The sequence below is a fragment of the Silene latifolia genome, chromosome 11 (assembly GCF_048544455.1).
Source record: "Silene latifolia isolate original U9 population chromosome 11, ASM4854445v1, whole genome shotgun sequence".
Classification (NCBI taxonomy): Eukaryota; Viridiplantae; Streptophyta; class Magnoliopsida; order Caryophyllales; family Caryophyllaceae; genus Silene; species Silene latifolia.
Window position 1 is genome coordinate 203,544,624 of NC_133536.1, and position 15,010 is coordinate 203,559,633.

Consider the following 15,010-nt stretch of genomic DNA (forward strand, 5'->3'; position numbering starts at 1 on the left):
AAAGGTTTTGAACAGTCTTGAGGGCCTGAGCTAGTGGGAAGGCTAACCCTAAACCAGCTTGTGATTAGAGTAGGCTCGTGAAAGACGGTCTAATGGTGGGTCATGCTAGGTTGGACTAGAATGACTTGCCTTCCCCTATATCATTAGAAAAAAAGTATGCAAAACACTTTTGAATTGAGATTGATGTGGGAGCATTAGAAGACAGTGAAAATGAAGTTATCCTTAGTCGAAATGTGTCCCATATCACCCGAAGGTTTCAAAATTGGCTCGAAACAAGTATGATAGCAGGGGAAAACAACGAAAGAGGGCAAGTTGTTTGACACGGTTTCCAAGAACAAGTAACACTGTTTCCTGAATCGTGTGGAAAACCGAAAAAGTGTGATGATTGTTCTTTCCCGAATCGAGTCGGTTTGTTATTTATTATTATTTTATTATTTCTAATAAATTTAGGAAAACTAGTTTCCTAATTCTAGCTAGAATAGTTATTGTTATTTCCTAGTTAGTTTCAGTAAAATGTTACTCCCTCCGTACCACACCAAAGGTAACACTTACTATAAACGGATGTACCACACCAAAGGTAACATTCCTTATTTGGCCCACAACATTACCAAATTATCCTTATAACCATTTGATATTTACACAAAATGCCATTACATACCCCACCTATCAACCCACAATTAAACACCCAATTACATACCCCACCTATTTATTCCTTCTTTACCCTTACTTTTTCCACTTTTTCTTAAATACTCCAATTTTCCCTACGTTACCTTTGGTGTGGTACGGAGGGAGCATTATTTTATTAGGAATAAGAGGAAACACCATAATCTATGTAAGGCTGAATTGTGCTTTTGTTCGAATCCTTAGTTTGCGAGGCTAAGAGCGAATTCACAATCTATCCCCTTATTTTATATTCTAAGTTCACGAAATTCTACAATACAAAACCGTTAATTCCGCTGCAATTTTTATCACGTTAATAATCATCGTAAAATCGACATAGTTTTACATTAGAAATTATTAAGGACATCTTTTATTTTTATTAGTGCTTTATTATTCACCAAAAAATGTCAAAATCTCATACTCATCACTCACCCAATTTGTAAGAAATTCCAAAAACCCTCTCCCCATTAATATCAACTCCATCTCCCCTCACAAACACACCTCATCTTCATCAACAACAAAAAAAATACAAAAACATAAAAAATACAACAAAACAATAACAAAACATAATAGAATGAGATTGAACATAGCTCAATCTCCACCACCATCACCACCTTACACTCTCTCTCCTCACCGTCCTTCCTCCACCATACTTTCTCTCTCTAAATCAACGGCCACAACCCACCTCACTAAATCCTGCACTGCCAGCTTCAACGGCCACGATTCTCCGTTCCACCACCACCACTTCAACCAACACCCTGTTCACCATTTCAGCTCAAAACCCAAGTTCCCCACACCCAAAACGACGTCGTTTCGCTCCCACGTGGATACCCACGTGGAGTTGCTAGAACCTTCTATATTAGGCATTCGTCCTGAGCCTCCGGATTGGCCTGCCCGTGACGCGGTTATCAGAGAGTGTATTGCACGGAGGGCTAATAGTATTGATATCCCGCTTTCGCTACGAATGATTGCAATGAAGCAGAAGTGTTTCAATGTCGAAATTGGGGATTTGAGTAATGTGGTTGAGAATAATGCTTTGAATAATTTGTGTTGTTCGATTTTGAGTATTATTAGGGAGGTACAAAGTTGTGCTTTGAAATGTAGGGGAGTGTTGTTAGATGAGGTATTAGATGATGGGATTATAGTGAATGTTCAAAGAGAGACGGTTTCGTCGTTTGTTTGGTTGTTTAAGGAGGTTTTCGCGAAAACCCCTGAGTTTATGGTTGATGTTATGGTGTTAACTTCTAATTTTGCCACTCATTCTCTTGAGAGTTTCAATCTTGAGAAGTTTGAGGGCGGAGATTTGGGGGTGAATTCAGGGTTTTGGGGAGGTGGGCACTCGGAATTGGGGAATTCTGGAGTGCCCACAAGGGAGATTTTGGAAGATGGTCAAGATTTGAAAGTAAATTCGGGATTTTGGGGTGGTGGGCATTTGGAATTGGGGAATTTAGAGGTGCCCACAAAGGAGATTTTGGGGGAAGATGAGGTCGGGTTGTGGAATAATGTCGTGGAAGAAGCGGATGAGATGAGAGGTGATCAGGGTATGGGTCAAGGGGTAGGATTTGTCGTTGATCGCGACCAGGATGATGATTCTGGTGGGTTGATAGGGGAGGTGAAGAAGTTTAAGTTGGTTTCACCAGTGAAGGTTGAGATTGAGACGGATGATTATGAAGAGTATCATAAGACGGATTTGTTTTACCAAATTGGGTTGTTTCAGGAGCCTAATAACACTCTTCTGCTATCCAATTATGCTCAGTTTCTGTGTCTCGTTTCCCGGGACTATGACAGGTATAAATTCTCGTCTTCTCTTGCATAAAGTTCTGATCTTGTTTGTTATGTACTTATGTATTCCATGTTGCTTCATCTTTGTGCTGCTTCATCTACAGGGCTGAAGAGTGCTATAAACGGGCGATACAGTTGGACCAAAGTGATGCAGAAGTCATAAGCCTGTATGCAAATTTCCTATGGGTGGTGAGGAAGGACTTGTGGGGAGCGGAAAAGAGATTTCAGCAAGCAGTTGCAGCTGAACCAGATAATTCTTATCATGCATCAAAGTATGCAAGCTTCTTATGGAGTACAGGCGGCGAAGAAACATGCTATCCTATTGATCCTCCTCGCGGAAAGAGCTAACCAGATACGAGAGCAATTGTTCAGTCCCCTGCAAAAGGCCAATAGATACAAATGAGACGGGCTAGTCAAAAGTCTGCTAAATTGTCGGCATGTGCTCTGTGAATATCGGTCTCTGACTCATGGTCACGCATTAGGCTAACTGGGTAACTTTAAAATGTCAAACATGCTATCCTTAAAAATGTCAAATTGTCGGTATGACTTTAAGCTTTGTAACTTCATGCTCTTGGCTCTGGTATATCTGTAAGTTGCAAGTAAATTTTTAATTGTACAGTGCTGAAAGTTTATATAATGAGAAAGAAGCCGTCGAAACTGTTCAGAGTTTCTTTTGCATTCCATTTCCCACAATCTTGAGATCTCAACTGTAATTTTCTGTTTTGCACAAGAGCTCATTGTTAATGTTTTTCCAATAAATTCTCCGCTGATATAGGCAAATTCTCATTTTAGACGGGTGGTATACGTCTGAAATTAAGACAGAAATTCAACTAGAAGTTTACATTTGCGTTTGGCGCAGTTAGAGATCATGTACAAGAGGGTGAGAAATTTATTCCATGCTAAATCATGCTAAAAAAGGAAAACGTAAACAACTAATTGAACATGCCAGAAACGGAAAACCTAAACTTGTAGTCTGAGTAAGAGGGAATATCAGTCATTACTCGAGACATTTTTAATCGATATTCTTGTGTCTTGACCCACTTCCAAATTTGGCAAAATTGACGAAGATCAAATCAAGTATGGGTTTCTGACTTCACATGCAGCTTATCTATGCCCCATTCCGTGAAAAGATTTTAAAGATGGCACTGGGTACTGACAGATTTGGCCTTTGGGGGATGTCCATTTTAGAAGACTCAGTCATATGCTGGCTAATTTAGCTGATAAAGTCGAGTAGACAATGTTAGTACTCATAAACAGGTTAAAACCACCATGATTCGCTTCACCGACATAGAAGAGAATATGCGCAGTGAAGGCGAGATCTTGAAAATTCAGGGGTTACCGGTTAGTACACTCTAGAACAAGCATGGAAGTTTCGATTTGGTAAAGGTTCACGAACACTTGTCGCAGCGCTAGGAAGAATATCTATTGTAGATATCTTTTGAGTGGAAGAACGTAGCTGAAGTATCTTGCATTCTTCCGTATCGTTGGATATCTTTAGAAGACATTATCTCTTGGATTTTTATGAATTATTAAGCAATAATAGTTTGATGATCAAATGATTTTAACAATAAGACAACAATGTACTGTACTTCCCCTTTCAATAGTCCCTACAAGGTGCACTTTTTAGCCCCGCCCTTTGGTTATCTGAAGGGTGTCCTTTAAAATCACTCTCTTGGTAACCCTCTGTTTATTGGATAAGGAAGTGGCTAAGGTTATGAAAATACAGCCTAAGAAATTGAAAATTTAATAAAATTAAGAATTAAGAAAAGTAAAGTCGACTCCACATCACAAAGAACTAATCCAAAGTCGCTTCATCCGGAGATATTTTTTCAGTGTCAAAATCATCCTAATAGTTGATAGAGATGTTCAAACGATAAAACAAACTCATTTTTCAACAATGTGACTCATTTGCTTTTTGACAATGTGATTCCTTCCATATAAGAGATTTTCTTACATGTATTCAAAACAGACTGCTGCCTACTCAGATGCCAAATTCGAGCTGAATATTCTACCCGGCAGAAGAGACGTGTCAGCATAACTCTAATATTAGAAACCTAGCAAGGAAGATGACACTGCAGCCTACAGCCATCAGCAGATCTACATATAACCACTCCGGGACTTTGGACATCGGAATATTACATTTTGTTTTTCAATTTTTGTGCTAAAAGATTATAGTATATAGACTTTTGTATGATTGTAGCTTTAATATTTTCAATGGGACACCCGAAACAAAAACTTCTAGGTTCGCCACTAACTATGGTTAGCATAATTGCCCCTGATTGGTTCAACAGAAGACATTTATCAGCTAATACTGAAAAATCGTGTATCAGATAATCGTACATGGGGGTAAAATTAGCCTAAGAGGAATAATAAGGTTTACTCATCTATGGAAAAAAAGTACAGAGTAGGTGTAGGAGGAACTTACCTTCAGCAAAACCAGTGTTTCGGTGTCAACAATTATAAAGGAAATTGAAACCAATGGCATATTAGCAAACTCAGTAACGATTCAATGAAGTTGTTAATACATGCGGTCCTCTTCTGGCTATGTCTTCCTAAGCTGCCGATCCTGTGGAGCCGATTACTAATATTTTGCCTGCATACATTTCAGAGACAAACTTAGCCAAGATTCAAAGCAACGAGAGCAGAGAGCAATACGTTAGAATTCACCAATACGATAGAAAGCAATTCTCTGATTTGAGACCATGACTAAAAAATGATTGGTCAATCATTTGCTTAGTTGTCCTACTAAATTACCAATGCAACTACAACCGATACGACTTCCTACCATTATACCACTCTAGAGACTCGTAAACCATCGAGGATGAAACCAAAATTTTTGGTTGGTTACTGGTGAGAGAGATTTCATTATTCATGGATCACTTCCATAAACATGACAATTTCTACATAGGCTCACAAAATTAGGCACTAAACTTTGCATCTTATTGCTCTCCAAAGTCCAATCTTTCCCCTACAATTTCATATGATGATGACATGTACCTAAAAAGAGAGAACAGACAAAGTAGTTCTATTTTCATAAGTTAAACAAAAGTTAATACTTAATAGTAACTGGGGTCGGATATATCTGGTGCAGGATTACCAGATATGATGATGGTTGCTTTGTTACTAGTTCGCCCGATCCACGTTAAATACACCAGCATTGGCTCATAAGGAGTAGTGTAGAATGTAGATACAGAAATAAAATAAGAAACTCACATGTTTAATTGGAAATTTGGAGCCATGTTTAGAGGCTCCAATCCAGAAAATTTTATTAAGATAAGAAATTACCAAGTTATGAAGTTGTCGTGGATTAAGGAGGAAGATGAAGGAAAATTTTGTTTTCAGACTTAAACCACCAAATGGAAGATGAAGATGATTACTAAGATGGAGGTCATGAGGATTATCTAACGAATAACTAGGATTCTATTTCGCGTACTAATCAAGCATATTAACATTATGAATTTATGTATTTATGTTTATTGTAATAATACAAGAGCATCAGAATATCGGATTTTTCAAGAACAAATTGCATATTCATCTTATGTATTTGCATCTTGCGTATTATGAATTAGGCAACCCCGGTCTCATGTTGCCCTGATTTTATTTTCCGTAAGGAGTAATTAGGAGATCCTCCTCTGGAGAGTAACTCCTAAGGTATCCTTTGTCATCAAAGGCCAAGAGCAAGAGTTTGTCCAGAAGAGACTCACTTTAGGACGAGAACTAAGTATGGGAATGCCACCCAGGCCAGTTAGAACTAAGAATGGCGCAGCGCAGTTATCTTCAAGCAACATACACGTCACAGCTACTGTATTACATTATGCCAAGTTTCTTTTAGTATCAATAATGATTAATGAAGTTGCAAATCTTATTACCACCTTGGAGGCTCGGCTCAGACTTAAACATCTCAGAGGCCCATACCAAAAGCAAACTCATCAATTCTCGTGCTGTCATAGATACTTGTTACTCAGTTTTTTAGTATTCTCTCTACTGACAGAGGCTTAGAGTTTGATCTCTACAAACCTCACTCTTTTCTTCTCTTAAGGAGGTCATAACCTTTGTCCTGTCCTTTGGAAATGTTAATCTTCTATAGTTCTATACAATGCCTAAACTTGATAGATAACCATAAAGATCGAATAATAGGGCCGAATGCACACGCAAAATTATATACTTTCTCTATTCATTTCATTTTCATATGTTTGATTAAAATACTTCTCACATATATTGTACAAACGTATGGAAATGAAATGAATGGAGTGGGTAACATATTGCTCAAGTATAGACCACTTTGCTTGTGATCACAACTAGAAAATGGTAAAGGAGTCGGGTATCAGAATTCAGAAGTGTTAGGTACTAGGTACCGATCTATGTACTGCAGTTATAGAGCTGTAAAATTAACAAATCAAGATTGAGTGACTGCACAACAAGGATCGTACTTAGTATTTACCATGCTGTTTAACAGAGGAAACATTTGCACAGGCCGAAATACATGTCACATATTTTCTTCTAAATCAGGTGTGCAACGATTTTATCGGTCTGATATGCTAACATCCTAACTAGTTTGCAAGTTTGTGTTGTCAATTGGCATCACCTACAAAACAGTATAGGGTTGCGGATGTGATGTAGCATGTTACACTCACACCCTCATTATTGGCTACCTATAGCATATCCTCACATACATACTGTAAGATTATCAGTCCCTATATGTTGTTTGTTTCATACAGAAACACTTAAAAAGATGACTGCAGCCGTTGCCTATCAATCCAATAAGCAAACTCAATATAGCAGGCAGATGAACTAAACTCATCAGCTTGACTAAAACAGAATTAACAAACTGGCTCACAATAGAAGAAGGGGTGATAACCAAGAGACAGAAGATATGAACAAAGGTTAAGGCACAGACGCATGGTCATTATAAAGTAACAAATGACATCAGTGTACAAAGTGATTGATTTGAAGACCAAAATCGAGCTGAAAGTCGATAAAACAAGAATGACATGAATAATTTTGTAGATTAAAAAAAGGCGTGGCAGCTGGATAATCCTTAACTAAACAATAAATCAAGGCACCAAACAATAATACAGAGCTGTCAACTTAATAAGGCGAAAATCGGCTTGAATATTCAAGATAAAAGACAAATTAGTCACCTTTCACCCATATGCGAGATTAATGAGAAGCATCGATCGCATTTGCCACAAGAACGCCATTGCTATATCTTCACAGTTCCTACATAGTAACACAGATAATGTCGTCACATTGCTCTAATCAACGGCATAACTAGTAACATAAATACATGTGAAATCTAGGATATGGACCTGTGCGACACCGGAGAGTTCGCTTTATAATCTACAAAGGAGGAGGGAGCAACTCCTCAGTTTGTTTATAAGTGATCAGATATCTCCTCTTTTATCAATATGAGACACTCACATGCAAATTTAGCCGGTAAAGCTTCTAAATGATATACTCCCTCTCCATCTTTTTCCATTTAGCCTCATTTCTCATTTTTTGTGAGGAGAAAAGTGAAAAGTGGGGCTAAGTGGAAAAGATTGAGGATAAGCATCAACTTATGCCAAAAAGCCATGCTTTATCAACTTATGTCAAAGATTGAGCAACACCTGTACACTGGCTATTTGTGTACATTACCAAAAAATCGTGGTAATTCAGCCTCGGATAAAGTCATAAACCATGCTATAACTGCCCATCCAACAGACACACCATCAAGTGCTATAAACATTAAATCCCTACTGCTTTACCGCAGAAAAACTTCAACTTAATGGAGATTCAAAATCAATTCAATGAAGAAAAGGCCTGATTACTACCAATCAAACTCATGGTAGCTTACACATAAGCCTGACATGTCACATGAGTTGAACTCACTTAATGCATATCAAATGTGCCAATTTGAGTCGAATGACAATATTTGAACTGCGAAGATATAAAACCTAGACCAACATAATTTCACAAGTCAACAAGCAAAAAGGAAGGGACAAGAAGAGGTGCATACTGATTTATTCAGCCGGTGCATACATGGCACAAATTCCACCATTGTATTAGGAGTAAGCCAAAGACTAAATGCAAGTTCAACAGATGAGCATGCGCATACATCATCGTCAACTGAGAAGAGCACACTGGTCTTCAGACCCTTGATCTCCTTACATAGATTGTTCAAACACTCTTCTTTGTTGATATCAATTAACTTCACTCCTAGATCATGGCTGTTTTTGCTATTTGTCAAGACAAAGTGCTCCAAAAAATCAACAAGTAACTCCAATGGCGTATCAGGCTTACTCCATATGATGTATAGAGAAGGGAGCCATGCCCGGGACATTCTGAATAGCGAGAGATGGATTTCGTCAAAAATAAGTTCTTTTCCAGGTGTTGATTAAGAATTATATCCCTTCCTGAAAAACAAACGATGCGAATTTTAACAGCTACTCGTGCAAAGCTTAGTGCTACAAGCGCATAAACCATACACTATTTATTTTTGGCAGGAACAGCTCACCTTCACAGATATCTTCCATGCATGAAAAACACACTAGACATATAAAATAGCCAGCAAAATAAAATGGATTATCATTACCAGATTTACCACTACCCCGATCCTATTGACACCATGAGTATCTTAGTTAACAGAATCCGAACTCTATTAAAGCTTTTACTACATGTCAAGCTCCCTAAATTGTTTTGCTCACGCTAATAAGTTTTTGAAGTAGAAATAGGCCACATTTTAGCTTTGCAACATACCATTCAGCTTCAGCTCTATGTTTATCATTCCTTTACTAGAAATTTCAGAACCATTTAAGAATAGGCATTAAGTCCAATGACAACTGGTCCATGATGAAAAGTGTAACACTGAAAAGTGCAACAACTGACAGCTACTTTCCTAACAATGTAAGAAGCGCAAACAGATTACCCAACCATTTTGCTACTATTAGGTTAACAAAATAAGCGTTTTCAAACCCGCTGCAAATGACATTGACAACATATGGTCCCTAAATTATCAGAAATACATTACCTCATTTGAATAGCATGATTTTGAAGTTTCTTATTGGATTTGATTCGTGTTTGAACGAGTATTTAAACCCAGTTGGCAATTCAACACAGGGCCGAAAATCAGTATAATTACTATAAAATGAATCTACGGAATAAACAATAAAACAAACTTTCAACAGAGGCAGATCAAAGCAGACAGTTTGGTTAGTGAACTAATACTGTCATTTGATTACCAAACAAGTGCTTTCACCATCGAAGATACTCCTAAAGTGACAATTATGTTGCACTAAAAAACCTTCTAAATGAAATTGATAAACTATGATAGTATGATCAACACTGCTCCTATAATGAATTGCAGGTGCCAATTGCACAAGATAGCTTCATAGAAGATTAGAAAGTACGGAGTATGGTTACATTTAGCCCTAATCTCCCTAAACCGCCAAAACCATCCAACATAGGTACTCCAAAACCTGCAACATTTATCCTTTCAGACACATAAACATGACAGTAAAATCATCAACTATGATCCTTGGACTGATAGTCTGATATACTCGGGGTCAACACAGATACGCTTCCAAATGTCGAGTTCAGCTATTTTTTAGAAAAAAAACCTCCTATTTTTGGTTTAAAATGAAGTATCAAATAATCATATCAATTTCGGAGAATTGAATGTCGGACATGGATAGTCGGATACGCGAGGTAATCGAAACACTGAGTAACACAGTTTCAGCACATTTTAACCGGTTGTGAGACGTCACCAGCTTATGGCGCGTAACAAATGAGAATTTGTGTACAACTATATCACAAATTTCATAAATTAACAAGTTACACCATAGTTACGAAGCAGAATTGTCAAAACACAACCGAAATTGCAGTATAAAGCATAATTCTCACTTGATTTCAATTCATAATATCAATCATCATATAAATTAGATAATAAGCTTATACAATTACTATACTATCAAAACTGGAGAAAATCAAAGATAATTATGAGGTGAGAAATCAATATACCGGTAAAAATCGCTGTGAAAGACGAAATTGTGACGTTGTTTCCATAGCGCAAAAGAGGATGCACCATATGCGAGCAAGATCAAACCGAAAAAACGCTGCAAAATCCGAGTAAAAACTTGATTTTAATTGATCCGATGACGAGAGAGCGAGTTGTCAAAATTCAAAATCGAATCGGGCCGACGAACGTCACTACTAGAGCGACAATCGGGTCGTGTCAAGTCAGGCCGGATTGTATCAAATTCGGTCATATTGAGTCAGCAACTCAGCACATCATTTCGAGTTGAGTCGGGTTTAGGTCGGATCATTTTGAGTCAATTGATGTAGTCGAGTTCGGGTTGGGTCATCATCGAGTCAATTGATGTAGTCGGGTTCGAGTTAGGTTGGTTATTGGGTGGGTGGGGAGGGGGTAGGTCAAATTTCCTAGCTTTAGTCATGAGTCATGATGCCTCTCGCAAATATATTTTACATTAAAAAATGTCACGCTAATAAAACAATGTTCTCGTATAATTTGTAGTTGGGTGTTAAAATGGAAGTAGGTCGCGCTAGGTCATGTCTCGTGCCGGTCCACGTGTCTAGAGAAGAAAATGGCACAGCCCAAAAACAAAAAAGTGGGCTTCGTGTTGTGCCAGTGAAAAGAAATGGCAGCCCAGACATAACCCATGGCGTATCGTAACGTGTCTGGCGTGCCCAAGCAATTCCTTTACTTCAACCTTATTTTTTTGTATTTTGAGTGTGCTCAAGCGTGTTAAGCCCCAACACGATCCACTGCCCATGACATGCCGTATTGTACCAATCTCATCTCGTGCTAAAATGGGTTTATGGGTCGCGTTGGGGTGTCTCAGCTCAACAACATGCTTGCCCACTTCCATCTCTAATGGGCTTTATTATTTGCCAATATATGGTATTACAATCATCACGAATCCGTAAGCAATAAATCAGACTCATTATTCGAATATTTGGATTTTAACATTATGTTACGGAGTATTAGCAAAAACACACCTCAATATGGTCTTAATAGCACTGTTTGTTATTCGTAATATTACAAGGGACAATTGTCGAGGATAATGTTGAAAAACGAGGAAAATCAAAATTCGAAAGTTGGTAACTATCAAGTCATTATTCTTTCGATTCAACTAAAACTTTTCAACTATTTTGAATTTTCCTCATATCATAATCCGTTTGCTTCGGCTAACATTTTCCACTCCTGTTGAGTTCAAATTCCGACTCTAGTTGTTGATACCAACTTACCATCGTCCTAAAATAACCCATGGAACGTACCAACTATCGAATCCAATTCCATTTTGAGATCATGATCACGACTATGTCCTTGATTACATTATTACATGCCACTTTTGATACATGAGTAGTAGTACATGCATGTGGAAGTGCTTGTAATAATGTAATCTATCAACCCTACCAAGTACCAGCCTATAAGGCTACAAGTCTATAACTACTGATTTACAGGAAATGGTACGGCCCAACGCCCAAGTCATTTGCTGAGGTCGGCCTCTTGCACAAACACAAAAAGGGAAAAATAAAGAAGTGGCTTTTATAATCACGGTTTTTGTCATGACGGCCCACAAGTACCATGACCTATATTCACAAGAAACCTCTAAGATCAATATTCTACGTTAGTTAATTTTTTTTGTTTTTTTGAGGTGAGAAATTAGATTGATTATTTAGAATAAGATTAACCTATTTTATCCTTTTAGATAAGTGAGATAAGTTTTTTTTTTTTTTGACAGATATCCATATACTGTGAAATCTATTTTGGGACAAAGGTTCTGAACTTGTGATGATGTTGTCGTAATATATACAACTATACAAGATACTCCTTTAATCCTAAAAATAATTTTCTTGCTTATTTTTTAAAATATTACAAATTGTTTTATCCATGCGTACTTTCTGTACTTTTCATTTATCAAATTATTATTTTTTGAGCATTTTACAATCAATAAGATTTTTTTCATCATAAGTTTTAACATTGTTACATTCTCAGAAATTGAACTCGAGACGCATGATTAAGGTAGCATAATCCTTTATCTAAATGCCGATGGGTGTCAAGCTGATTATTTTGAACGAAATACAAAGATTTTACTTAATATTTTTAGTTTCTCAAGAACACCATCAACCTAAATAAATATAATTACAGTGGCCAATAAAAAAATGCCAAGTCATTAATAAAAGTTATCCGTTTTAGTATTTATGCACCCTAAAATTTTATTAAGTTATCATCAAAATACGGTCAGAACTCAGAAGGCTACAGAGAGCATAAAATCAATTTAAATGTTACCGAATCTAATCAATAAAATCAGTTAGTCAGTCTGTAAACATTAACAACTAATAACAATTAGCTGTGTTTGTCTTAAACCAAATATTAAAATGCTGTTAATCATACACGAAATTACGAACTACGACGTACCTAATCTTTACATGTTCCGTTAATTCAAGGTTGGCCACGTTTCTACACGAACTGAATAGCTAATGTCCAAATTTAGACACTGTGTCTGATTTCCATAGTTAATACTAGGCACAAAATCTCGTTTAAAACTACACTATCCGTTTTAAACTTAAAACAGGTAAAATATCATATCATTTATATAGATAAGATAAAAACTAAATGCTTAAATATTATCAAGTCTTGTCTTATCTATACAAATAGTAGATTATTTAACCTCATTTTATCTGGATACATTTTAATTTTTAAGAGATACTTATAGAGTAATAGGCTTCTATGGCCCATCTTTCTCCAAGTTTCCTATTTTAAGCATGGATCGCAAGTTAGGTTTTGCCTACTTTTAAATTAGTCGGTAATTTTCAAATTTGAATCAACTTTTTTTTTTTTTTGAATTTTAAACTCCCAAATCTAGAGCCTACACAATAAATTACTACTACGGAGTATTAGGCAACATTATTGCGGGGTTTGATATTTAATCATTGAATCAAAGGAAACCGGATTATAAGTTTACGCAGAAATATGAAAACCAGCATGGATCAGTCCTCTTGACCCCTCTCGACATAACTAAGGTCCTCCACTGAATTCAAGTCTACGATATACCATCAACGTAAACCACATAACCTCGAACTTTAAATTAACACACACACGAAACCTACCCAATAATTTCAAAACTCTCTAGTACAATCTTCTCATCTTTAATTGTAGGGAATAAAATTGTCAAACATCAATGAAGAAAAAAACAAAGCCAGGGCCGTCCCTGAGATTTCAGGGGCCCTGTGCGAGCTTCTACTATGGGGCCCTTAGTTCGAGTCGTTGACGAAATTCTAAAGAACGAACGTGATTGTCGAAGCCAAATAAAGATACAATAATGGTATAATTTTAGTTAAAAAAGTTTTTAAAATGAAAAATTCATGAATCTTCATTGAAATCAAAACTTGAATTTTTAACATATTATGAAAAGAAAAAAAAAATACTAACTAGGAGAGGTGAAATTAGATTAGGAAGAGAGAAAATAAATGGGCCCCACTTGAGGCCACAAATTATAAAAACAAATAACAGTGGGTCCAAGTGTCCAACTAGGAAAGGAGCCAAAAATTCCCAAACAGGGAGTCGAACACGGATGGATAGTCATGCATGGTTTAGTGCAGCTACCGCTGTGCCATCTGTGATATTGAGAAAACATGCATCATTATTTATATATACCGTATCCTCTGCAACAGAATTGGGCCCCAAACTTTTGGGGGCCCTGTGCGCCCGCACGGGTTGCACACCCTCTGGGCCGGCCCTGAACAAAGCATGACATTCTAACCTACCTCTAAATCTTTAATCTAATATTGTTGTTTTATGTCTCTATAAGCATTGATTGAAAAACACAAATACTTCATAACATATGCTCTTTTATGAGGTAAGATGGACGGTGGCCACCTTCACAAAAATGACCACATATCCTATTTTTTCAATTTCAAAATGAGCATCATTTACGTATGGCCCTTATTTGCCCAGCTAAGATTAGATAATACCCTTCACTTATTTACTCCCTTGTCAATTTCATGACAACGTATACATCCTCTTTTTTCTACACTACCCTAATCATAAAGTCCACACTATTTTAATATTCATGCACCATGATTATCTTCCCTAATTATACTCTTATCACTTAAATTAAATACTCTTATATTGATAGAACTTGGTTTACCTTAATAATGATGTTAAAACTAAGTCTGTAAACAAGCTGATCTGAACTCGAGTTTGGTTTGACTAAGCATGAGTCGAGCTTTAATCGAGCCAATTCGGAAGACTCAACGACTTGACTCAGATAATTTACAGACCTAGTTAAAACTAATGGGTGAAGTTACATACATCGGTAATTTAGCCTTCTGAGTTCCAACCAAATGACAACCTCATAATATTTTGTTACACGGGTATGTAATTAAGTTTACAATTGGTGTTGGATAATATTGTTATTGTTATACAATAAATTAGGGTTGTATGCAATGGCTTAGTTGAATTTTGTGTGTATATAAATAAATCCCTCTAAGGCTCTAATGCCACAGACCACAATTAATTAACAAAAAGTTCCATTAATCATCATTATCATGAATTCATCATCAC

General features: G+C 36.8%; 1 protein-coding gene and 1 long non-coding RNA gene across 2 annotated transcripts; one reads left to right on the forward strand and one right to left on the reverse strand.

The window, feature by feature from the left end:
- Window positions 1-947: 947 nt before the first annotated feature.
- On the reverse strand, window positions 948-10,666 carry LOC141612371 (uncharacterized). The gene is made up of 5 exons (XR_012529074.1): window positions 10,441-10,666; window positions 8,441-8,837; window positions 7,584-7,662; window positions 4,868-5,035; window positions 948-2,818 (listed from the first exon to the last, which is right to left on the reverse strand). It is a non-coding gene; the product is annotated as an uncharacterized LOC141612371 (long non-coding RNA).
- LOC141612370 (uncharacterized) lies at window positions 1,235-3,111 on the forward strand. The gene is made up of 2 exons (XM_074431133.1): window positions 1,235-2,448; window positions 2,547-3,111. Exons 1-2 carry the CDS (start codon window positions 1,235-1,237, stop codon window positions 2,788-2,790), a joined length of 1,458 nt encoding a protein of 485 aa, XP_074287234.1. The 3' UTR covers window positions 2,791-3,111.
- Window positions 10,667-15,010: the final 4,344 nt, after the last annotated feature.

Bases quoted from the DNA above. Each gene is read 5' to 3' on its own strand.
- LOC141612370 (XM_074431133.1), top strand. From the start codon at position 1,235: ATGAGATTGAACATAGCTCAATCTCCACCACCATCACCACCTTACACT. The intron at 2,449-2,546 runs GTATAAATTCTC...CTTCATCTACAG, and splicing joins GTTTCCCGGGACTATGACAG to GGCTGAAGAGTGCTATAAAC.